Below are 26,280 nucleotides of genomic sequence, written 5' to 3' on the forward strand. Positions count from 1 at the left end.
CGGCACCGCCTGCTGTAGATTGAGTGCAGGTCAGGGAGCTCGGAGCGGATGGTGCGCTCAGCTGACCGCACAACCCTCTGTAGAGCTCGTCTGTCCTGCATGGTGCTGTTCCCGAACCAGGTTAAGATGTTTCCCGCCAGGATGCTCTCTATGGTGCACGAGTAAAAGTTCCTGAGCACCTTGGAGGGCAGTTGGAAGTCTCTCAAGCGTCTGAGGTGGTAGAGACGCTGTCGGGCCTTTTTCACCACGGTGTTGATGTGACAGGACCATGACAGGTCCTGCGTGATGTGAACTCCGAGGTATTTGAAGCTGTCCACTCTCTCCACTGGGCACTCGTTGATGACGGGGGTCTGGTAGTTCCTCTCCTGCTTAGTGCTGAAGTCCACTATCAGCTCCTTTGTCTTACTGACGTTTAGAAGGAGGTTGTTCCTCTGGCACCAGTTCTCCAGATTCCTAATCTCCTTCAGGTAGGCCGTCTCGTTGCTATCAGAGATCTGGCCCACCACGACGGTGTCGTCAGCAAACTTGATGATGGTGGTGGAGCTGGTAGTGGCCACACAGTCATATGTGTACAAAGAGTACAGCAGGGGGCTCAGAACACACCCCTGGGGGGCTCCAGTGCTGAGAGTGGTAGAGGCTGAGACATGTCCGCCCATCCTTACTGCCTGTGGTCTGCCAGTTAGGAAGTTGGAGATCCACTGACACATAGATGAGCTGAGTCCCAGATGCTCCAGCTTGGTGGTGAGTGTGGAGGGAATTATGGTGTTAAATGCAGAGTTATTATTAGTTACAGTAGGTTTGTTCCTGTTTTGTACGCTAAATGTAGGTACACTGAACTTGAACTACCATCATCAAAAACTAGTTTGAGATCATCTGAGCTTAGTGGCATGGCACGTTATTCTCCAGAAAGCTTGCATCTTCAGCAAAAGTACTCAGGTAGGTAAGTATATGAAGCTTCAGGGGGGGCTACTGGGTATTTGGCCCAAAGTGTGCCGAGAAAATATCCACAAATCATTAAACCATCACCAAATTTCTATTTAGTTATACTGATCTTTTGCAGAGATGGGCAGTAACGCGTTACTTGTAATGTGTTACTGTAATCCGATTACTTTTTTCAAGTAACGAGTAAAGTAAGGGATTACTATTGCAAAAACGGTAATTAGATTACCGTTACTTTCCCGTAGGAACGCTGCGTTACTGCGTTACTAAAACCGTGATTTTGTTGTGAGAATGTCTCATGACAATGACGTTAGCAAGTGCGACGTTTGTGACAACAGCTGTGTGCAGATCAACAATAGATCATATATCGAGTGCGGGAGAGAGTATGAGCGTGCAGCATTTAAAGCGTGGAAGTACTGACCTTACTTTGAGTTTGATTCCATAAAAAGTGACAAAAACATTAGCGTCCATTAGCATTGTGTGTGGGAAGAAAACTTCTTTTTACAGCGAAAAAAATCCCCTAAACTTCCAAGCAAGCACCGAGTGCGCTATGACGTAATGGGAAACTCACAGAGAAACTCGCGGATTCTTCCACTGACCGCTACGGCACACCTGCACCATGATAAACCTCCGCCTACCCTACTCCTGCTTTACAGGTGAAAATAGAGCAAAAAGACCGCTAGTCTTTGACTTTATTTATTTTCTGCTGTGTTTTACTTGCATCTATTTGAAAGAGTGAGTGTAAACACACAAAAAAAAATATTTTATGTGCTGGAATGTGCAGAAAATAGGTTTAAATATTAAACAAATTTCTTCCAGTCAGAGAATGTTGCATATAATTAAATTCTTGCTTGATGCATAAAGTTAAAAGATTAAAAACTAATAAAACAAGTTAAAAAAAAGAGACTTTTCCATTTGATTACATTTCGTATGATGGATTATGTAGAAAAAGTAGAATTGGGCTGAAAGATCTATCGCTTTATCACCTCTTCAGGTTGTAAATCGTGTTTTTAAAAAGTAACTAAGTAACTAAGTAATTAATTACTTTTGAAAATAAGTAATCAGTAAAGTAACGGGATTACTTTTGGGGGGAAGTAATCAGTAATTAGTTACTGATTACTTTTTTCAAGTAACTTGACCAACACTGATCTTTTGTAATTTGTAGCCTCCGTTTCCTATTTTTAAATGACAAGAGCAGCACCCAGTGTTTTGTGTTGCTGGAACCCATCTGCTTTGTGCTCTTCTGCATACTTTGGCTTAAACTCAGTGGTTTTTAAAATACTCAGACGAGAGAGTTTGGCAATAAGAACCATGCCGAGGAAAAGGTCGCTTAAATCACCTTTCGTCTCCGTTCTGATGCTTGGTTTGAATTCCAGCAGGTCTTCATGACCATGTCTACATGCCTAAATGCTGCTGCCATGTGATCATTATTTTAGTTTCATGGCAGTCATCACTTACATGGAACAACTGAATGAGACATCAAAGCAGTTTTTCTGGTCCAAGCTCTCTGAATACAGGATTCAATTTGGCTGTCATTTAGTTTTTCTGTTGTGCTTTTACTGAGATTTATTCCAGCAGGTGCTGTTGGCTAGGGTTTAAATAATCTGTGATTCATATTTTGTCTAGAAGTGGAAAGCCAGAACTAAATGAACTGACACAGAGTGCAATATGCAAGATACTTGGATCAATTCTGTTTCAGCAGATACGATAAATAACTGCCTGAAATGTGTTTTCCATTATCGTGCTTCTGTCCATCACTATCATAATAAGAGGCTTGGTGAGGTACACTATAGTAAAGACCCAGTATTATTGTTATAAGCCGCATTCATTTTCCACACTAGTTCTGTGCGCCACTCTAATTTCAGCAACAGAACTGTTGTAATTCAATTATTGGTCCCGTAGCAGATGAGAATCCAGCGCATATTTATGTGTGTATGTTTGGGATCCAGACCAGATAAGCAGTAGAAAATGGATGTAGGGATGCGTGTATCATCCACTTCACTGATATCTATGTGCAGCCAAATTGAACATGATGAGTCCCAACACATTTAAAATAACAACTGTGAGCCGAAACATCTGCAGTAATACGTGTGCTGCAACATGCAGATCTGCTCTGTATTGTGATGAAGAACATAAACAACTTTCCACTGACATCATCTCTTATTAAAAAAAAGGTAGAATACATTTTAACTTGAGGAAATCCCAGAATTTTACTACTAAAATAAAGTGATTAATATAGGTCTGGCCTTGAAGAAAAAGGGTGCATATAAATTCAATCTGGTTACATGACACTGAAGCACAGCATGTGCTGAATTTTTATATTAAAAGTAGCAAACAAGTAGAGTAATTAAATACCAGAAAAAGAAGGATTACTATGAATCCTAAATTGTGAGAGAGCATCAATGTGGAAAAAGCAAGTAGAGGAAATTAAATAAAATATAAAAAAAAGAAGTAGTAGTAGTTGGGGTATCAATATGTTTGACATTCCAGAGTCATAATCCTGTAACATTTATTGAATTTTTCCCAGACAAAGTTCAATTCTATCTAAGATTCCATTAATGAATATGATAAATTAGAATTGCAAGGTCAGTGGAAGTCAAGTATTGATCACTTTCCAAGATAAGTGAACAACCATTATCCTTGAATTCGACCAACAAATGAGGACAGCAAATGACTGGAAAAAAGAATAATTGAGAAGACAAGTCAGTGAATCTACAATAAAAATTGATTTAAGGAGCTTTGAAGTGTGACCAATGAAAGCATAGTGTCATGTTCACTGGGCTCAGAGTTAGGTTACACCTTAAAAACATGGATTAGTTTTCCTGAGAATCTAAACAGAAAAGAGCAATATTAGTGTACGAGTACTTTTTGGAGAGTTAGTTACAGCCTGCTGTAAATGCCCCATCACTCTTCTGAGTGGTCCAAGTGATACTGAAAAATAACCTTGCCCTAACCATAATATATTCCACAGAGAAAGAGTGTAACATCACACATCACTTGGCAGGACCATGCCAGTCTTACACATATATTATCTGAACACGTGGCTTACAACACCTGCCAGTCCCGCCCCTAATATCCCACCCAGCATCACCTCCACACCCATGTCTCCCGCTAGACGTTTTTCCATTTGCACCTCTTCTCTCTCCCCTTTGGGGTGTACAAATCAGTTTGACAAGGAACACCACTTCTACCATCCCACTCTCTTCCACCTCTATCTTTCCCCGTTTCCTTCCTGTCGTGGGAATATGATGCTATTATGCACGAACAAGAAGCCCCTAATACAACATAGGCTTTTTTATGTACTTCAGACTGAGCATTGGGTATTAAGGTTGGGCAAGAAGGAAAGCCGTTTTTAACTACAATGCTTGTGCAGGGAGACTCAAGCAGACTGTTTTCTGTGCCAGACACATTGTGAACAAGTCTATTTGAATATCAAAAGGGAAATAGGGAATGTGTGAAATAGATTTGGAACAGAGTTGATTATGAACACTTCCAAAGAGAGAGGGGGAGGTCAGAGGCTGGAGTGCTGGCAGAAGGAGTATGTGCGCACACCTACAAGGAAATTGATAAGTTTAAAGTGTGTATGTTTGGTTATGTGCACATATGGGGCAAGTATGTGGCGACAGGCTGGCTTTGTGTACGGGGGGGGACTGTCACTTCAAACATGCCCCGGGGCAAGGCAATATAGTACAAAACACAATGAGCGACCACGGCACAAAGAGAAATAAAATTAGAAAAAAAAAGGCTTTAAAAGCGTTATGGTGTGTCGCAAGACTGTAGGAGTTATTGGGATTTATTCACACTTCACCTCCCAGATGACCACTGGCAAACTCTGATGCCTTCACACAACAAAAACGCAATAAAAAACTAAAGGAGGAGGGTGTAAACGTGTAGAGGCTGTGAGATAAGCAGAGGAATATGAGGGAGTGGTGACACATCTATGGCTAGAAAATTGCTATTTTCATCATTTATTCATAGGAAATGTGATTGAATCTGGATGAGGTTCTTTGATTCTGAAGCAGTGGTTTGCAAAGGCTAGCAGCATACCCACACACAGTACATCCACATTTAGACAGACAACTGAGGATTTGGTGTATAAAAGGTACACAACATATAAACTCTAACTTGCAGTCTCATATACATACATGCGTTCCAATCACATACTCCAGATGTGGCTACATATGGAGATGTAATAGAGTCTTTAGATGAAGCATTGGATTAATTGAACCGTTCAAGATGAGAAAGCAAGCAATTAAGTCCTCCAGTGTGTTTGAATGTGTATGTTGGGCATGTGACCATGTGCCTGTGTAGCTGTGTGCACATGTGTAACGATATATGCGTGTGTATACAAAACTTGGGAGACATACATTACAGAGCATATTAATTTCAAACCCATTAGAGATTTCTGATTGTCGACAAGTTACAAAACCATAACACATTAATACTGCTACTCGCAATAATGTTTACTTACATTAGAGGCTGGAACTCGTACAACAGCACAACAAACACTGTAACCTTTCAGAACAAGTGTGTGTGTGTTTGGTATTATTTTTACTATTTGCAATTTTTGGCCTTAATTGATAGTGACAAACAAACGAGAGACAGAAAATGTGTGACGAAATTAAGGGAATGGCATTCGCCAAAAGATCTGACCAGTCTGTCTCGCCGTTCAAAGCAAGCTTGTCATCTACACGCCAGCTATTCATCTATCACATCACCCCAGAGTAGTGCTGCCAACGAATACTCTAAATTTGATTATAATAATTAAATTTTTTTAAAAGCAGCACTACCAGCAGCCATCTGTGTTCTGAGCTACATAGAATGCAAAGTTGCTGCTGGGGGCAGCATGCACTCTGTGGCAAAGTCAGAACAGCTGTGTGGTGTAGGGGCAGCTCTCACTCCTTCAAGCTTAAGTTACATTGCTGCAGGTGCAGAGATAAGGGAGCGAGAGGTATTTAGCGAGAATTTTTTAGACTACTGTTATTAGGGTAAGTAAGAGGAGGAATGTCACTTCAACACCTGACGGTGAGCTACAACGAGTCATTCTATTTTCCATTTTAATGTTGTTAAAGATTTTAGCTTTTTTATTTTTGTAAAATGTAAAAACATTAAAATAGATAAAAGGGGGGAAAAAGGAAAGTAGCTTAAAAACATACAATGGGGAAAGAAATTGTTTGATTACCTGCTGAATTGGTAATCTTGCCCACTTACAAATTAATGAACACTTTATTTTTTATGGTAGTTTCATTTGAATAAAGAGAGAAAGAATATCAAACAAAAATCCAGTAAAAATGCTTTACATAGCTACAAGTTAGAAATTGATTTGTCTGTCACTGAGCGAAATAACCATTTTAATCTTTACAGAAACTCTCTAAATCTTTTATCTTTCTTGGTTGCACTTTGATAACTTAAATTTTCTATAGGATGAGGTCTGGACACCTGCTTTTTTCTTAGCCACTCCTTTGTTGTCTAAGCAGTTTTTTTGCGTCATTGCCATGCTGGAAGACCCATCGACAAACTATCTTCAGTGTTCTGGCTTTACTGACTCTGAGAATGGTGTTTTTTGGGCCATACTCAGCATTTCTCTTCCTCCAAACGCAGTGAGTCGAGTTGATGCCAAAGAGCTCAATTTTGGTTTCATCTTACCACAGGACTTGCTCCCAGACTCGGAATCATTTAGATATAAACTGGGAAACTTCAGAGGGGCCTGCACATGTGCCTTCTTAAGCAGCAGGACCATGCAAGATTCATTCTTCTTAATCCAGTGGTTTAAGAAGATTCAATGACCATTATGCCGTTGTGTGTTACCAATGGTATTCTTACTGACTGTGGCCCCAACAGAACATAAACAAGCTCCTCCTCTGTGGTTGTGGGCTGATCCACCACCTCTCTCCTGATCAGCCGATGAGACAAGATCTGGCATGGTGCTCCAAGACTGTGCATTAGCTTAACAGTTAATAAGTAATTAACTTAACAGTTGTAAATCATGGCTTCAAAAAAACCAAATCTTCACAATTCAAAAGTCTCAAGTGATAAGACCCAATGGGGGTCATTTTAAACCTGCGGCACTTTAAATAACAACCAACCTAACCTGACTAAAGAGACTGCACTCAATGCACCTGATTTTGATCAGTAGATAACAAAACTGAGGAACCTTAACTGTGCTATATAAAAAGATACTCAATAAGCCTTATTAAATGGCTAACTTAGGAAAAGATTGATGCAACACAGGAGCCAGATGGCTTGATAAGGAAATATATTTCACAATTAATTACCCTATATAATTAATACAAGCAAGCCCAATTATTTTATGTGTAAGTACGTAAAAGGCATGTCTGTGTTAAAACGAATGAACCTACAGAAGCAGTTGTGCCTCTTATTTTGGTTTGTGGAGGCAATGCAATATTAAAATGGTTTAACTATGTGTTAATTTTTTAATGAATGACGGCATTTGACTCTTTGGTCACTGTTTGACAAACCTACCCAAAAGCAAGCGTCTTTTATATTAATGTGATCACATATAAAATGTCAAGGATGCCCAATAAATCAGGGGCTTTAAGATAATGATAACAGAAACTCAAAGTATTGTTAACTTTGTTCCAGAAATTTTGTTGAGAGCTGAAATAATTTTTCAGGATACACAAGAGAAAAGTGTAAAATATAACTCCACTCAGTAGTAGTAGTTTATTCTTCCTCTGTGTTATTTTCTTATGCCCTAAGGGAACACAATGAGCTTTCACATTATCAAAAAGCAGCTAGGATGTCCTTGAGGCCTTTCGTAAAGGCAGAACAAATGGGGCCACACAGAAGACAGTCAGGTCATCGTGCTCCAAATGGCTCCACTGAGCCAGTCCTCTTACACATTGCCCCAGAATAGTGAGACCTCACTAAATAGAGGGTTCAGTTTCAAAAAAAAGAAAAGAAAAGAAAAGAAAAATCCTACACAAACTTAAAAACCCAGCCATGAATGCTGATTTTTCTATGTCACTCCTCTGTGCTTTTAATTGTGACACTAATTGCTGGTAACAGTTCAGCCTAATTACCTATGTGTCAGAAGATTAGCTAAACTCTAAAGCTTTGAGGATAGAAGAAGACCTAAGAAGAAGACCTAATCTAACTTGATTTGTATTTTATTTTTTAAAAAGCTTGGTATCTTTGACAATAATCTGCATCTAAAATTATCCTTTGGCTTTTGTAGCCCACACATGCTTATAAAAATAAATACAGAAAAGTCTGAAAGTAATTAGTCTGTTGAAACAGTTAAATAAGTCTACAAAGATTAAAATATTTCTTTGTTTTTGCTTTGGCCCTGAAATTCTGTAGTGGTGCATCTCCAGAAAGTATCACCAGAAAGTGCAAAATTCAAAAGTATCTGAAGTTGAGAAGTTTGTGCATTACCATTTTTATGCATTTGTTAACGGTGCATAGCTGGATTTAAAATGAACAATCAAACTCTTATTTCCAAGACTCTGTTGGTGAGCGTTTCAGTTAATAACTATATTGACTTGAAGCAGACCGTTAAGGGGAAAAAAAAAAGGAGTTTAGGAAACTCCAAGTAAAAAGACAGAAGGACACACATGACTAAGCTTTAAGTGTTGAGTAATCCCAGAGCTAGAAGAATTAATCAACTCAATCTCTCATTGCTAACTCTTTTCCTCACCTTCCTTCCCTATGGTAAGTTTAATTTGAAGAGAGAGAGAAAAAGTCCCTTTCCACACTGTCTCAATACATATTTTTCTAATTTCTTCCTTCAGAAAGCTCTTAATGGCTTCTTCGCAAGACCCTGATGAAAACAATGACTTTTAACCTCCCTCCTCCTTCATCCATCTTTCCCCTCCCTCCATCACAGCTGACTTATTTCACTTTCTAAATGATTTCTTACTCCTTCATTCTCTTTTCAGCCATTCAGGCCTTGGCCTGGGCTTGTGGTCGGTGCTACGCATTGTGACAGGTGAAATGAAAGCCCAGAGAAATCTCATCTTCTTATAAACCCTTGAGGCATTCAGCCAGTCAAAAAAAATATTTTTCCACCTTCTTTCTGAGGCACCGACAGATGGAAGAAGAAAAAAAAAAGCGCCGTTATATGAAGACCATTTGGGGGTTTTCCTTCATCGACAGTTAATCAGTGCTGCTCGTTTTGTAGCAGTGGGGAGCTGGGGTAGTAAATTTTGCATATATTTACAGACTCAGTGCAGTATGAGTGGCATTTCTCGTCAAGAAAAGAAGTACAGCCGGCATTGTAATTTCAGCCTTAAGCTAAATATCTAGCCTAATCAATGCTGCATTATTTATACAGTTTACCCCTGATAGTTATAAGAAGTTGTGCAGACAGTGCTAGAGGATCTCTTTTGCACTTTTTTTTTTTTTTTTTAAATCAACTAGTCTTTTCAAATTACCTTTTTATTTTATCTATACTATGTCAACAAGGCGTTTGGTGTGGGGGGGAAAAGGCATAGCAACAGACAGCAGCAAACAGTGCTGTCAGGCATTGCTGATTGAAACCTCAAGGTCACAGGCAGAGGAGCAGAGCCAGGCAAAGAGAGGAGGAGGAGAGGAAAGACAGAGAGAAGAGAGAAGTCGGGGCAGCACAACAGTTTAGACTCTCCAGGGTCTGGCTGTGTAGCTCACTCACTGTGCTATTTTGTGCGTGCGTGAAAGTGTGAGTGAGAGGTTTTCAAGGCCTCTCCCTGTAGGCGGATTCTGCAAAGTCACCCCGCTCTGTGCATCTCGTCAATCTATCGCCATTTCCCTCTTCACACTCCTGTTGTCTCCCTTTCCTTTTTCTTAAGTGCGACTTCTCGAACTGCAGCATGTCCTCCCCATCTTCACTGCACTGTAGTCACATCTCTCTGACGCTATCATTCCTCCTCTTTACCAAACTTTTTCCATCACCATCCTTCCACCGCAGACACCTCTATCTTAGCCAAACATGACCTAATACCCCTCACACTCCTCAACCTTATAGGAGGGTGAGGGGTATTAGTATTATCGATTGTGTTCAAGCAAGGTCCACGTCTTTATGTCTTTTTTACAGTTTTTCTTCCATAACCCCTGTCCTTCTTTTCATCCATTTAGACGACATCTCTATGTTCATGCTGCTCTTTTATTATCACACAAGTTGAAAAAATTCTTATCCAATTTAATCCATTACTATTCCGTCAGTACTTTTCACACCATCTGGACCTGTCATACCTTTTTATCTCTTCCTCCTGCCATCAATCCACACTTATCATATACTAAGAAATGGTTGGAAACTTAAAGGAAAATAAGAAGATTAAGTGTATTAAGGTGTGAACTTCTGACCATCACGGTGAAAAGGATTGTCTTACATGTCAGGTGTTCAATTAAGCTGAGAACTATGACTGCTGAAGCCATAGCATATGAGTCATAGTTTTCAATTATTGCTGTTCCCTTCTATCAGTATAGAAGTGGTTCATCACAGAACAAGGGTGACCAGTCAGAACAAATTTGTACCGATTCCAAGCAATTATTCTCTCTGAGGGGACAAGTGGACCAAACCACCCCGTAAAAATGTCTACCACAGCATAACAGAGACACCCGATGTCCTCACTATAGGTTCAAGGGTTCAGGTTTTGCTTTCAGTCTGTCCCTTGTCTGTATTAGAGAATCAGCTCTCTCCCTCTCTACTTTAAACTGCTCAGTTCATCCATCCATCCCTCTCCTCACCTTGTAATTCTCCACTCTTGCTGTAGAGCTCTCGCCTCTGTTCTCTCAGGTAGGCACTCATGCTGATGGCATGGGATGATGATTCAAACCTGCAAAAGGTTCAACAAGGGGGAACAACATATCAGCATAATACTCAAAGGTGTGAAAATGAGACACATACATGGAATTTAAATCCAGAATTTCATACATAAAAACACATTTTGTGAAGTTAGTAGTAACTGTTGCTGTAAACTACCTGACAAGACTACAGATGAACGGAAGGTAAAACTATTCTGATTTTCCTTAATAACTGGCATATAGTGTTACAACTGTGGGTTAAGTACCTGTGAGCTAAGCTTCAATGTGCTGTAAGCGGTCAGCATCAGACCATTTTTTCTAATCTTGGCTTTGTATGATATTATTGAGAAGGGATATCCTTAACGCTGCAATAGGGAGCCAATCAGAGGACAGATTTTTTTTTTAAAGGGACTTTGACCTTAAGTGAGTTAAAACAGCTTATTTCATAATAGATGAGTGCAGCAAGACCCAGTAAAAGACAAATAATAATTCTTTTGAAGAATAATAATTCTTTAGGTATAATCCAACTAGAAAAATATGAAGCTGGAAATGGGCATTGTAGATCCCCTTTAATTAGTTGAGAAATATATGACTGATTAATGGTTAGCTAAGGACCCTTCACATAAAAACATGCTAAGAGCTTGATACGGCTCCTCTGTTATTCTCAGTGCACTGCTAATAGGAAGAAACACACTGCTCTACAAGTACAGTTAAGAATAGCTGGTCTCAAAGTATAATTCAACAGATTTTAAGCTACATAGATCATTAGACTCTGGTGTTTTATTTTTTGTGTTTCACGTGCTTTTCTTTCTTGCCTATTTTTTCAAACTTGGATTAACACAAACATTAGAGAAAGTAATGTGATCCTTACTTGAAGAGCGACTGCTTGGCACGCTGTGGCTTTTTCTTTGCAAAAAAGGCAGCAAACTCACTGCCAGTGCTCGCATAGGAGTGCTGAGCTGAGGGCTCCGTAGCACTGCGGCTGTTCTTCACATCCAAATACTCCATAAGCAGAACCTAAGCAATACAAAAAACAATGGGTGAAAAATCTGAAGAAACAGTTTTTAAGAACTAAAAATTGTTTCTAATGCAGGGGAAATATATTTAAGTCAATCTAATCACAAGGTAAATGTAGCCAAAATGCGTGGTACACAAAAACAAAGAACTGGAGGAACATTTTGCAAATAATTAGCGACAGGACAGTAACATGATTGGGTATATAAAGAACATCTTAGAGAGATTAGAGAGAGAGAGAGAGATTCTCAGAAGTAATGAGGGCCAGAGGTTCACCAATATGCAAAAATTACAAATAGTGGTGAAGACGTTGAATATCTCATCATTTACGTTACATAATCTCATCAAAAGGTTCCGAGAATATGGAAGAAATATATGTATGCAAAGCCTAAAATCAATACTGGATCTTCAGGCCCTCAGGCGGCGCTGCACTAAAGACAGACATGTTATGGAAATCATTGCATGGGCCATCCACAAGGTTAAAATGTTATCATGGAAAGAAGATGCCAGCAAGTTAACACTAAACGACGTACTGCATCTATTACAAAAGCGTGGCAGTGTAGAGGAGTCCAGCTGCTGAACTTGCCTGTTTTCAGGTCAACTGAATTTTCAGCAACTAAAAACTTTTGGTTTATCATTAATAATAAAACAAAGAAGAAATAGGAATGTTGAGCAACTTTGTCAGATAACAATAAAATACACTCCTCTCTAAAAAGTCCAGCAACTGGTCTCAATTCACAAGTTAAATTTTGCTACACAGCAGTACACACAGCTTGTCCCAACTTTTTTGAGGCAAGTTGCTGCCATCAAATTCTAAATAAATACCGGTAATATTTGGTATAATCGGTAATCGGTATTTTCTTATTTTTCTAAGTTCCAATAAAATCATTGCATTCTATTTTTTACTTACATTTTACATAGAAAGTGACTTTCTATTTTTTTAAAGTTATAAAGCTCCAATCATGTCACTTTAGAGTAAATATTTTAGTGTTTTCTTTTAGTCGGTCAGCAGAAATAATGCAGTAAGAATCACAACCAATTATTAACTTTTAAAATATTTTCATTATTTACATTTTTTAACATTTTTTCTGCTGTACAAAAAAAGTACAAGCAGTGCACAAGTTAAACATCTATTTCGAGGGGCTGTTTCTTAGTAACAGTAAAAATGAGATGCGATAATAAAATGTACAGTTATATAACAATAATGCAAACTCATCTTGAGGAGTCTTTCTGAATAAATGTTATTTATTTTTTTTTAAATGTCACAAAGTCACCTGTATCATGTTTTAATGTAAAATGACGAAACTCCTTTTTTTGTTGTTCTTATATGTATACCATTTATATGCTTTATCTTAATACTACCTAAACTCTGATATGGTAACATGAAGTCCTTAGGCTTACTAATGACTCACAATCGTATCCTTGGAGCTTGACCCTCCTGCTCAGTTCTGTTGTCAGATTATTCATGTAGGGCTTTTTTTATATCCTAAGGTCTTTGTACAGCAGGTGTCTTTATTGATAATAGGAAAAAGAAAACAGCCTCATTGTCATGTCTAGTTTGGTTATAAAACATGACTTCAAAAACTTGTGAGTTTGATATAAACTTTTTGGATAATTTGGGTTTTCATAGCCAGACTTACAGAAAGATCACATGCTGCTACATGCTGTCCACGTGACTTTGCTTTTGTCTCTTTTTTTTTTTTTGATTTCTTATTTAATTTTTATATAGCTTTATATGACTGTTGATCTATTCACTTTTGAAACTGCCCTAAATTTCACTGTACATGTTACAGTGACACTAAATATGTTTCTATTCCATTTTATATCCTATTCTAGTACTGCTGCTCAATGAAGAGCTTTAAAGCAAAGCTTTATTGCAAAAAAAATAACCAATGTAGATTTGTTTGTTGTTGGGTTTTTTCCCTTTGATTTCTTGACAGTTCTTGTGGCAGCTGTGGAGAAACATCTATTTTCTAGAATACTATTATTTTTGGTTGAATAAACCCACAAACATTTTGGTGACTCATGCGTTCATATCACATCTGATGGGAAATTGAAACTTTAGATGACTTTTTTTTTGCAGATAGAGTCTGCTAAAAAAAAAAACTAAACAAAACAAAAAAGGGCTGGTATAAACTTTATATTTTTTTATATTTTTTGTGGCCTTCAGCATAAACGTGCATCACAAATAATTATGAAGAACAGACCTCTGGACAGAAGGCAGCCAACGACATGACTGGGTACTATTGATGACTGCCGAAAAAAGTCTTGTCATCTATTTCTCTGATCTGTCTGCGTGATCCATGGTGAGATCTATCAACGTCTTATCATGCTTCATAAAAATCTTATCAATTTCTAACAATAGTCCAGAACAAGCACACTGAAACACTGGCCAGACTCAGAAAGTTCACTTCCTCTCCTTTATCATTCTATCTGCACATTCCCTCTGTTTCTTTCATTGTCTCATTTTTCAAAATCTCTTAGGGCGTCATCTCTCATTTCTCACATTTCTATTTTTTCTCTGTTGCTCTCTCTACCTCATCTTTTCCTTTCTCTCTCACCCTTCTTCATTTCTCTCTCTCTCTGTGAATACATATGTTCTAAAATAGCTTCCCATATCTAATAGCTTCATAATTTAGAAGGGCCATTTAGCCTGTGTGTGTCTAATTCTGAGACGCAGTGTGGGTCAGCCCAGAATGGGACAGGAGTAATGGCTGAGCAGATGGAGATCCATCCCAACCATAATGATGTAATTAACACTGCGGAGAGCACCCCTCCCATCAAGCACGGGAAAGCCTTCAGTCGCTAAAAGTCATATTAATCCAAGTGCACATCCATGGAAATATGATGTGGATCGCATCATCTCAGGTAAAATCTTGTGTTAGATTTAGTTAAATGCAGATGTTTTACTGGAAATTTTTTAAAATGCCTTTTAAGCCAAAATGGACCCAAAATGAAAAGGACCCAAAAATCTTTTATAACTTACAACCTATAAATTAAACAAGACTGAAAATATGGCTTTCGTCACAGACACTCATGTAAATACACAAGCTAACTGTTCTCGCCAACACACTTCCCCTGATCACATACAGAGCTGGAAAACATCTTACACACGCCCTCTCCAACTGGCAACAACAGAGCGACCACTTGCCACTAGCCTCATGCTGCAGCTAATCCTATCAGTGTATTAATTACTAATGATGAGCTGATGGAGCGAAACCCCGACTTGCTTGCAAGCTAACACCCAAGCAGACTTAATGAAATGCCAGCGCTGGGCTGATGAAGGGGCTCCGACCCTACTTAAATTGCATTAGCCCAGAGACAGAGTGAACTTTGGAGGCAATTAACTGGACTGTTAGGACAGAGAGAAAGATAGAGGCAGAGAGGGATGGGAGGTGGAAAGCAACACCGAACGGGAGAAGAAAAGAAGGGGAGATAACGGTGCAAAAGAGCTGTGGAAAATAGAAAGAGCAAAGGATTATAGGTGGAAGTGAAAACTGAACAGAATGCTAATCGGAAAAAGGAGATAAAGAAAATGAGGAGAAAGACCCAGAGAGAATACAAGTACTTAGGTAACTAGTTAGTATTTGCTGATTTAACACCTTTGAGTGAAGTTTACAAAGAGAGTTTGCTGCTTAAGAAATCTCTGCCAAAGTGGTAAATGGCCTGTATTTATATAGCGCTTTTACTAGTCCCTAAGGACCCCAAAGCGCTTTACATATCCAGTCATCCACCCATTCACACACACATTCACACACAAGTGATGGCAAGCTACATTGTAGCCACAGCCACCCTGGGGCGCACTGACAGAGGCGAGGCTGCCGGACACTGGCGCCACCGGGCCCTCTGACCACCACCAGTAGGCAACGGGTGAAGTGTCTTGCCCAAGGACACAACGACCGAGACTGTCCAAGCCGGGGCTCGAACCGGCAACCTTCCGATTACAAGGCGAACTCCCAACTCTTGAGCCACGATCGCCCCGCCAAAGATCCTCTGCAAAGTATGCTACAGAGTTGTTAACTTACAAAAGTTCTTCACATCAAATGTTCAAATTATTTATTTATCCATTAGGGAGATGGCTCATTGATGAAGATTTCATTGCTCCTAACAAAGTTACTTTGTCGTAAAGCCAAACCAATGAAAATGTGTTTTAATTTGTAGTGGTGGTAACTAAATACATCTTACTCTTACTCTACAGTGTGAAAACTAATTAGAAAGAAAAACAGAACAGTTTAAGAGGCCGATGAATTCATCCTTGTCGCTTGTCAAGAGCGTTTCAGTTTGGTTTCGAGTTATAAAATGACAAGCAAGTTATTTCTTAATGCCACGGATCTCAACTTTAGCAATCTACATATCATATAAGCAAACTACAATCAGTCATGCCATGCTGTCCAGAGTCTGTTGAACACAAACAAGGCACAACCTAGTTGCTTAGCACTGACTGTTCCAAATATAGCATTCATGCATGCAAACTTAGAGCCCAATCTCAGTGTGTGAGGATGGTACCAACATTAATCACGAATGAAATGTTGCAGGTGGCAATAGTTTTGGCCTGTTACCTGTCTCCCACTAATACTGTTTAATGTGCTGTAGAGGCATTTATATAGATCAACACTGTACTGAAGCATTTCATCTTATTCCAAGATAACAACCCTGCAATCTAAATTCATCTCTGATATTTGTTGTAATACCAAAAAATAATCCCTCCTATCAATGCAAGCAAGCACACTCAGCAAACTTGCAAAACTACTCCTAAGACCTGGATATATTGTACTTGTCTCAATCCTACGACCATGGCAATCTTATCGTCAGCTTTTCTTTCTCCCTCTTACCCTTCAGGTCAAGAACCTGAAATCCTATTAAAGCTGCTATTACTGCAGGCACAGATTCTCTTACTGTCACATGCTTTTTACCAAACAGCTCCTCTGTGAAGCACACAACAACGGAATACTGAAAATAAGGAACTATATTACAACCGACATTGGTGAAAGTATATTTAAAAGAGGAACAGCAATAAATAGGGATTTGGAAAAGCACAGGATGATTATGCGGAGATAGAGGGACATGGAATCATAAAAAAAAAAACCCAGGGAAACAACAAAAACCAAGGCAAATGCAGTTGCACGTGATATAAAATACAGGTCCTTCAGAGTCAGCTCAGGAATGATCAGCACTGTGACTGCAGTTGCCAAATCAAAGAGAAGGCTCAGTATTTCCATAGCAATGCAAAAACTCGTGAGACATTCATTCACTATTATTCAGAATGGCCACAAAGTCCATTCCATTTGGCAACCTACATTCCTGTATTTTCCTAATCTCTTATTAAACCAAGGTCACGCACACACACACACGCACCAAAAACAGCATGTCTACAAATGGTCTGCTGAATTGGTAGTACTAATAGAGAAACAAGAATTCCTGGGAATATACAAAAAAATAATGCTACAAAGCTCTCTTAGCACTTTAAATACTGGCAACAGCTGGTACCACATGGAAGAAACTCACATCTTTCAACATCTCCTGTTGTTTAAACAGCTCAGGTGAAGAATCAGCCAAATAAATATTACAGCAACATCTTGCTATGAGTTTAGCTGGATGCCAATTATATTAGTCCAATGGACTTTCACTTTGACTTCCAATTAAAGAGATGAGAGTGAGAGAGATGATGGAACACACACTTTGAATTCCATAAAAAAACAAAAAAAACAACTTAGATTCATGGGAAAATCCATGAAACAGAAACAGGGAGGCTTTGACTAATGGGTCTTCACAGCAAATAAGACTAAGCCTACAACTTCCTGTGACTGGAGTGTATGTTTGTGTGTTTGAGTGGGTAAACATGCCAAACACTTCTAAAGAGATGACAAAAAATAATAATATTAATAATAACAATAATTTTGCCAGCGCTTTTTAACCAAGATGCAAGATGTTTGGTACTTGAGTAGATTGGACTGATTTAGTTTGGGATGAGACTCAATGTGCTGAGTGCTAAGTTAAATTAAAAAGAAGGGAACCTTAATGGAAGTCAGCCTTTGTTATTCATTTCCAGCACTCCCATGTATTTCTTCCTAACTGAAGTGTCCTGATGTCACCTTTTATGCTTGGAGGAAGTGTATACTCATCTTCTGTTCTGTCCATTAGGGCCCTAACAGCTCAGCAATCAGTTCAATTATGGAAGCATCATTCACATTTTTGCAGGTGAGCACTAGTCATTGTGTAAACTAAGCAGTCAATTGGCTAAATTTAAAGGAATAAATATCACTTCATTCTCTCTCCTTGTTTCCACCTTCCTCCTCTTATTAAGTAATCTTAAAGCAGCTGAGAGAACAATCTCAGCACTTTGTTTCTCTTTTCAAGTCTTTATTGAAATCGGCTGTCTCCCACTAAATCCCTTGGCTAGTGTCTTGTCACAAAACATTGACTGATATCCCTTGCTGCCAGTTTGAAGTTAAAGCCCAAAGTGTCCTTGGCCGTCAAAGAAAAGGGTTCTGTATACACCCGGTATTGATTGTGTTCCAGAAACTTCAATAACCTTCACAAGTTCTGACAGAGCTTCAGCCACAACTACTCTCTCAGTGCTGAACTCTTGCTAAGCAGCAGGAGTTCCCACCTGGAGGGGCTGCATCTAGTCAATCTTTTGAAGGCTATCTTGTTGACAAAGGAAAGGGAGGTGTGTCTGAATGTTCACTGAAACCCTTTTTACTCGTCTGTGTCCTTGCTGTGTCCTCAACATTTTTTTTTGAAATGTAACAAACACTTTAAGTGTATTTATGCTATAAACAATAAATGTGTTTTATTCTCTTTTAAGAGATATTCAGAACAGCAGTGAATACATCAAAAGGATGAAGATTAATGGACATTATAGCTGAGCATATGCATCAGCAATGACATCGGCTGGTCTGACTGCTATCTTGAACAGGGAGCTAGATATTTTTGAATAATGGATCAAAACAAACTTATACTTAGCACATCCACAGTAAAAAGTATGGTACTCAGTTAAAGCTATGACATGAGACAGTAATACCATATAAACATACCAGCCATCCAGCAAGTAAAGGAAACCAAGCTCTTGGGCATTATCCTATACAACAAACCGCCTTGGTCTACACTCTACAATATGGCAGATATTGTATTTTATTGCATAATTTTCAAATGTCACTTATTTCTTCTTAGGATATCTCAGACTTTTCATCATCTGTTGAAAATGGATGGTTAATTGAACCTGTTCTGAATGTACTTGTGGTTCTTTACACCACGAGAATGGTAAAAACTGTAGTTTTTTATAGATTAATATGAAATGGCCTTGCTGGCCCAGTGTAATTGAGATTTATGTGGCTCATAAATTAAAATGAGCCTGACTAGATTAAGTGAAGAATTCCTTTCATTTTAAATATAGAGTTAAAACATACTGCTTATATGTGACTTATTGGTTATATTCTACTAAACTAAAAGCAACTTCGCTACATATATTAGTATGCTATGTACGTGTACTGTACACATAAAATATCTTGATCTTGAAGAGGTGGACAACTGTAATAACTCCATATGAGACACCCTTTATTCAAAAGATTATTCACACATATCGTATAACCATCAACAACTAAAGACAATTATTGCTAAAACATATGTCATACGTCAATGTTCAGTGATTTTTTACGTATCTGGATTATGTGTGTGTGTGTGTGTGTGTGTGTGTGTGTGTGTGTGTGTGTGTGTGTGTGTGTGTGTGTGTGCGCGCGTCTATTGGGAGGGGGGTCCACAGACATGGTAGACTTCCCTCCACGCCGCAATATGTAAATATTACAGTCTTTGGAGGCCAGAACAAATGTGACACATTGATTAAAATGTTGGGTGAGAACAACATAGCGATGTCTCTGCTTCATATTTAATTAAAGGAGCTTATTGTCTTCTGGCTCCTCTCTGGCAATTCACTTCTACTCATTTTCACTCTGTTGATGGGCTGATTTCGTACAATGCATATTTAAGCCACTTGTGTGTTCATATTTTTTTTGATACAAACAAAACAAACCCCTTTTATTATTCAATAGCACAAAAAAGGATTAATTCATGAAGCAGATATGGATCAAGCTATAGGCTCTCTTCCTAACCAAAATACCCTAAATGACCAGGCAAATAATCAGGAACACAAGAACAAAAGAAAATAGTAGAAAACTCTGTAGGAAATTCATGGAAGCAAGATATCCTAAGCACTCTGAGAAGTAAGAGTATTACAGGGAGGGAGGATTTAAGAAAATATAGCATGAGGCAGGAAAAAGCAATCGTATTAAAGTTTCCTTTTTTAATATTTCAATCATTATTTAGAGCAACATAAAAAAACTTCAGTCCACCCTTGTAGTAAATTTACCTTTTGCTTTAGTAGAAAATATTAATAGCTTGTGTTCCCTTGTGAAGTTTCAATAGTCTAGGAATCAGTTCTTTGGGAAGACTAATGGTGAACATCCATATTTTCAAATACAGTCTCAAACATCCTTGTGTGCAGAGAGGAAACCACTCATTAAAAGTATTATTTGCACTCTGGTCACACACCAGAGGAGACAATGGTTTCAGCAAGCAGTCACACAATCAAAAATCCTTGTAGTATGTGTAAATGGCAAGCTAATTAACAAACTTTTAGGCCTCAAACCCAACAGAAGACGAGGTCAAAGGGTGATGATGGACGCCACTAGCCAGACTGCTAAATATAGATTTAATAACATTCTCACTGGACAGTCTTGATTAAGAATGTACGTAAAGGTTTATGAACTGTGAGATTTTATGAACTATGCTATCCAATTACCTGGTAACGTATTGCTGCTTCCATCTAGGTCACAATTCTAATGAAAGTGATGGATTTTCTCCTTTGGTATATATAAAATGTTGTTTTGACTAAAATTTTAATTCAGACATCATCATATTAAACAGTCCAGGCCTGCTTAACTGTCTGATGTCGTAGTATATTTTCGATGTCAAAAGAGAAACTTGATAAATATGTATGGATATACCAAAATTCCAGTGCGTTATTTCTTTGACAAAACAGAGTGCTTTGAAGAAAAGCATCGTTTCTGGTGAAAAAAGACGGAAAAAATTGTCATGGATAGATAGCGAGTAGGAAGGGCATTTGGTGACATGTGCTTAGAAATGTAACTTCAGTGGCGGCGTAAATAATCAATAGATATACTTGCACACATTATACAGAGAGCCACTAGAAAAACTGCAAAGTGGCATTTAAAACACTCCTTCCAGCCTCAAAACTACTGATTACCATACAGTCTTTCATGCTTTGAATCAATACTTCCACACTGAAATAAACAACCAATCATATCTTTATTCTATCATATCTTTATTCTCTTCCCCCTCCTGCCCCCCCCCCCCCCCTCTTTCTTAAATAGATAACTATCATATCTGATATCATATCTCACAGTACAATAATATTGAATGGGTTGCATTGTTGTATTTTGTCATGTTTCTCAGGTCTTTGTCTGAATTTCTACGAACATTATTGCTAAGGATTGTCTTATTGCATTGGAGTCACACTGGGTTAAATATGTACACTTGGGTTTTAAGGGGTATTTATTATTTTCTTCTTTTTTTTTGGGTTGTATGGAAGCCCCAAACGCAATTTCATTGTTCTTGACAATGACAATAAATAAATAAATAAAAAAACAGAAGCATCTCAGGCTTTTCTGAACATGGATTAGGACCATTACATGCATCCTGACTTTAGAAATCTTGTTTACCCGCTCCCCATTCTAAGCCTACCGGGCCCCAGTCACACACTGATGAACGGAGTCTCTCTGCCAAGGCCTTGTAACTAGGTGCACCGTGTGTTTCTGTCAGCTCTTGCATCTGTCTACTGGTATGTCATGTGGAAAGGTCAACCTGGTTGCTCTCAAAGAGGGGAAAAAAATAACACCCACCAAGAGGTTTCTGCCCATCAAACATGTGAACTGCAATAAGAGGCACAAGACAGGCTGGGATTCAAATAATTTAAGGGCAAAAGGATAAAGCATATTAGTAAAGCTAGTGGTAAAAGGTTTGGGTTTTAACAAGTCTCTCCTACTTCACTGATACCTTTGCAAATACTGAACTAACAAGATGCCTGAGTATTTCCTCACCTTTTAGTGGGGATTCTTCCTATTTGGACCCTTTAGCCTTCTGTCTTAATTTGTGTTATACAGTTGTGGATACTCATTAAAATGGCCAGAATCTTAAAATAATAAGGCCAGTGTATGTACTAGTACTGTAATGTGTGATGTCAGTGAGAGAGGATATCCTTAATATGGGCATCTCAGGCACACAGCTGTGACTGACAGCACATAGACCCCTCCCATCTCCTGTTTTGTTTTTGAGGGGCAGTCAATCACATCAAAGTTCTGCAGTAGTACTTTTTAGGAAGCCCCACTTTAAAACCTGATAAAGATTCACGTTGCACAATTGTTATCAATCGATCAACAAACTACCATTCATTTACATCTAAAAATAGTTAACTATATTAATTCAAGTTGGTATCATATCTGTGTCCAACCGTTCAGGGACTCATGCCAGCAGTTTGGCCCAACTCTATGGTGCGAGAACTACTAGCTTCAAGAAAGCAGGTGTGAAATAAACCAGCTTGTTTCAGCCCAGTATGTGATAAATAAGAATTATTTTGAGCTGTGAATCATTCAAAACAGTTCTAGTTGAGTTAGAGAATAAAAAATATGGAGCTAGTCAGCACACAAAATTTGAAAGTATTACTTTTAGGTGGCCTATTCTGCAGCGGAACATTAAATGGAACATTAAATAAGAGTTAAAGTATTTATGCAAAACTAAAGAGAAACAAACTCGAGTGAAATGCATAATGAGTGACTAACATAAAGCTCACAACTAAAGTCTGGCTGGTGCTGAGAAGGCTCCTGCCCCTTTGTGGGTCTTAAGGCGTGAGATAAGAACTGGCTCAGTATCTAATAAAATTTAACAGAGCCACTATGGGAGCAGTAGGAATTTAATTTCTCTCATTGCTGATATGTGACTCTCTAAGACAGAGTGGGCTAAACGAAGGGGGTGAAAGTGAGTGTGGGAGTTGCGAGAGAGAAAAAGAAAGCCAGATAATGAGATTAAGGAGGAAATTACAAAGAGCAAGAGGGGTATGCACAAGGTATTGGGAAATTGAGAGACTGTAATACAGAGGCAACAGGAATGAAGCTGAAGGAAAGAGGAAGGGAAATGGAAATGCAGGATCATAGAGAAAGACGAATGAACATGCAGGGAAATGGCAAGGGGAAGGAGGGATGGACTACAGGCCTTTTTATTGATATAATCAGTCAGGAAATAATAACACGAGTGACTGAATAAGAAAACCTCATCTCACATAATGAGTATTCTAATCAAGAGATTACATTATCTCCCATCGCATAGCCAGGGGACAGTGGAGGCCCTGGCAACTGGGTGTTGGCAGTGGTCGAATGCAAGTGAATGGTTTAATGTCTTATATAATGATGCTGGTAGAGCAGAGCAATTATAGTGCATGCCTATGCTGTTTCACACCCTAGAAACCCATACACACACCTAAACATGCCTTCATTTGTGCATCTATGCATGCCAGCTGGAAAAAGGACTAAAGTAATTGGAAGCAGAAGAGTGCGTGAGTTAGAAATAGATGGGTTTCCAATTTAGCATTCTGTCATTTTATTTATTTTTACATTTGTATGATCAGTAATGAAAGTAGCAGTAATATGTCCAATCAATTACAATGGCAACATTAAAGGCATCCAGGTAGACCCTTGGAGAAAGTTTCTTCCCTGTTTTTATAGATTCCACTCAAAAAAAACAAAACAAAACCTGCTGTGTTCATATTTTTTATATATGTATTCACACTGCATCTAAATAGATCCATGAGAACAGCCTATTAATATTAAAGAAGAAGCATCTCATCCACTCTAACAATATCAGATGCAGATAAGTACATGTGTAGTTATCTTTTGCAAAATCGGTCGGAAAAAATGTCATAAATATCAATCACCCAATCAAGGATGAAACACAATCAAGGTGCATCGGTGTGTTTTTTTACCCATTGTTAGGTATAAACACAAACTGGGACACAGACGCATGCCAACTGTCACAGATTTTCCTCTGAGAGTCACTATCGGGTCAACTGAACAGCTGCTCACCCCCCCTCATCCAATCAGACAGGAGCAAGGATCAAGAACCGAGCATAACTACACGCCAATTAAAGAACCTTAAATTAATCCAAGCAATCAAGCCTCCTCTGTATTTTTCTCTAGCTACTCCTTGCTGACAGACTGAATGCCATCCATCACATTGCTGCCTGTTTCTCTACTGATTAATTTACTATAAGTGAAAGTGCTACAAGATTGCTATAAGAAGGGGGTTGGGGGGGATAAATCTAGAGTGAACAAATCACTGTGGCACTGAATGAAAAATAAAAGCCTGAGGGTATGTTAGCGTGGGAAAAGAAAACAAACAGGTCCCATTTCTAAACAGATAAATAGCCCAATAATGGTTGTATACTTTAAGTTGTAACGGTACATGTAAGAGCCACTGTAGAAGGATAATATATCTCAGAATAAATTACAAATCTATTTTAATCTACTGGCCATAAAGACATGGTAAAGTTAAACTGTTTCATATTATTCAAGCTCCTCAGACAGATGACTAAAATATTCCTAATTATTCTGCATAGCTTCATTTTATTTACATCTGTTTTTGTACACTTCATTGTCAGATATCGACTGCATTTCTTTCATCATTGCTGTTGCCAACTAACCTGCAGTACAGTCTGGATCTTAGCAGAGACATCTGCTTGCTCGTACAGCTTGATGCCCTCTTCTTGGGCCTGCACCCCGATGTGTTTCAGGTGGGTAAGCACCACACTGTGAGCCTGGGCCACTGCCTTGAACTTATCGAACAAGAGCTCAAGCAGTTCCAGCAGAAGCCTGCAGAGGGAGCCAGACAGAGCAGAAAGGAAGAGAGGAAGAGAAGGGAAGGGGTCAGGAGAGTCAGGAGTAAATAGAGACACGGGGAGAGGATAGAAAGGAGAAAGTGAAGTACAATTACAAAAACTTCAAACAGCATTAAATGGTATATTTAATTGTTTTATTAAAAAATTAATCTGCAGTATAATGTTTATTTAATAAGCATTTCACAAGGATCTTTATTGTCTATACAGGAACTAAAATAGACAACCAGCATTACTTCTACTGGGCACTTTATTTGTTAGGAAAATGTATGTCTTCCGCAGTAAATCACATGACTTGAGATTTCCATGTAAGTAAAATAGAGAGCTACAGGTGTTCTAAGGCAGCTTGTCAAGGTTATAGAATTATTTCCTACCTTTGACAAACAATCCCCAAAAGTCAAAATACACAGATTTCCACCTGTGAAGACCACTCTGTCATGTTTGCTTAAGCTTCACAATTAAGAAAATCCATTAAAACTACTGCGGAACAGTGAAAGGTTTGATAATAGTATGATCCAGGTTTCAAATTATCTTTCTCTAGTATGACATTAAACAATACAAGTACAAGTACAACAAGCTACTGTGAGGAATGTATGCAAATGCTTTATAACATCAAGGGTGAAAAAAAGCTCATCTAAACTGTCCAAAACAGCAGAAAAATAACATATAGCTAATAACAGTTACAGTTTTCCATTTAACCGGGACTATAAAAAACAAAAAAAAAACAAGTGAGCTTCCCAGCCTGGACTCAAATGAACAGGCACTCTCATTACTTCTAAATGGCTCTGACTGAAGAAGAGAGCACAGCCAAAACCAAACTGACCTTCCACTTGATCTGAGTGCTACAGCCTGGATGGTCTCATCTACACTAATGCTTTCATCCAGACTTTGCTACATCTAGTTTCTACACAAGGGCAAAGCTTTCAAGGTAAAGAGGGAACACAGGTTACATTAGTTGAGCGTGAATGGCTTCCTAGTGCAACCAAGCTAGGAAGTAGCAGTGTTAAAGTTAAATTTAATCACTATTTGTCTAACGTTGGTCTGTCGGTACTCTGCCATTTAATTAAGTTTTATTCAATTGAAAGCAACAGAGAGATTTTGTTTTATTGCAATTTATTTCAGTATTTTGTAGCTTGTCCGTTTTTTGTAATGTTACCATCCTCAGAGTTTTGGGAAGCAGCCAAGATTTTCGGTGAAGGTATAAAGGAAATAGAGAGGCAAGATGCATGTTTCAATGGGGACCATTTTGGTTGGTTGTCTGTCACTACACCCACAGTAACACAAGCAAATGTTATTAATGGAGAGAAACAGAGGAACAAATAACTATGAGCTATAACTCCGTGACACAAAGACAGGGACCTTGAAATGCCAATGACTCTCATGTATAAACATGAAAGACTGACAACAAAACAGAAATGTAAGATAAATGATATATGATCACCAATCTCCAAAAATATAAGCATAAAAAAACTACATAATCATGCATACATGCATAAAGTTGGGCACCCAAAAGTTACGGCTCTGACTTTGACACTGCTTTTTTTGTTTAATCCCCAAGCACACTCTAACCACCCCGGCCCTTACACCCACAAACACACCTAGCTACGTGTAGACGGACAAACAAA

At 38.6% G+C, this 26,280-nt stretch overlaps 1 protein-coding gene across 1 annotated transcript in view; it reads right to left on the minus strand.

The window, feature by feature from the left end:
* exoc4 (exocyst complex component 4) overlaps positions 1 to 26,280 on the minus strand; it is a 140,697-nt gene that overhangs the window by 100,885 nt on the left and 13,532 nt on the right. Inside the window, exons 8-10 of the mRNA XM_082510001.1 lie at positions 24,464 to 24,632; positions 11,555 to 11,700; positions 10,627 to 10,715 (exon numbers count right to left, since the gene is read on the minus strand). Of these exons, the coding sequence (XP_082366127.1) occupies positions 10,627 to 10,715; positions 11,555 to 11,700; positions 24,464 to 24,632 (404 nt within the window). The remainder of the gene's footprint in view (positions 1 to 10,626; positions 10,716 to 11,554; positions 11,701 to 24,463; positions 24,633 to 26,280) is intronic.

The sequence above is a fragment of the Aulonocara stuartgranti genome (assembly GCF_965226115.1).
Source record: "Aulonocara stuartgranti genome assembly, chromosome: 17".
Lineage (NCBI taxonomy): Eukaryota > Metazoa > Chordata > Actinopteri > Cichliformes > Cichlidae > Aulonocara > Aulonocara stuartgranti.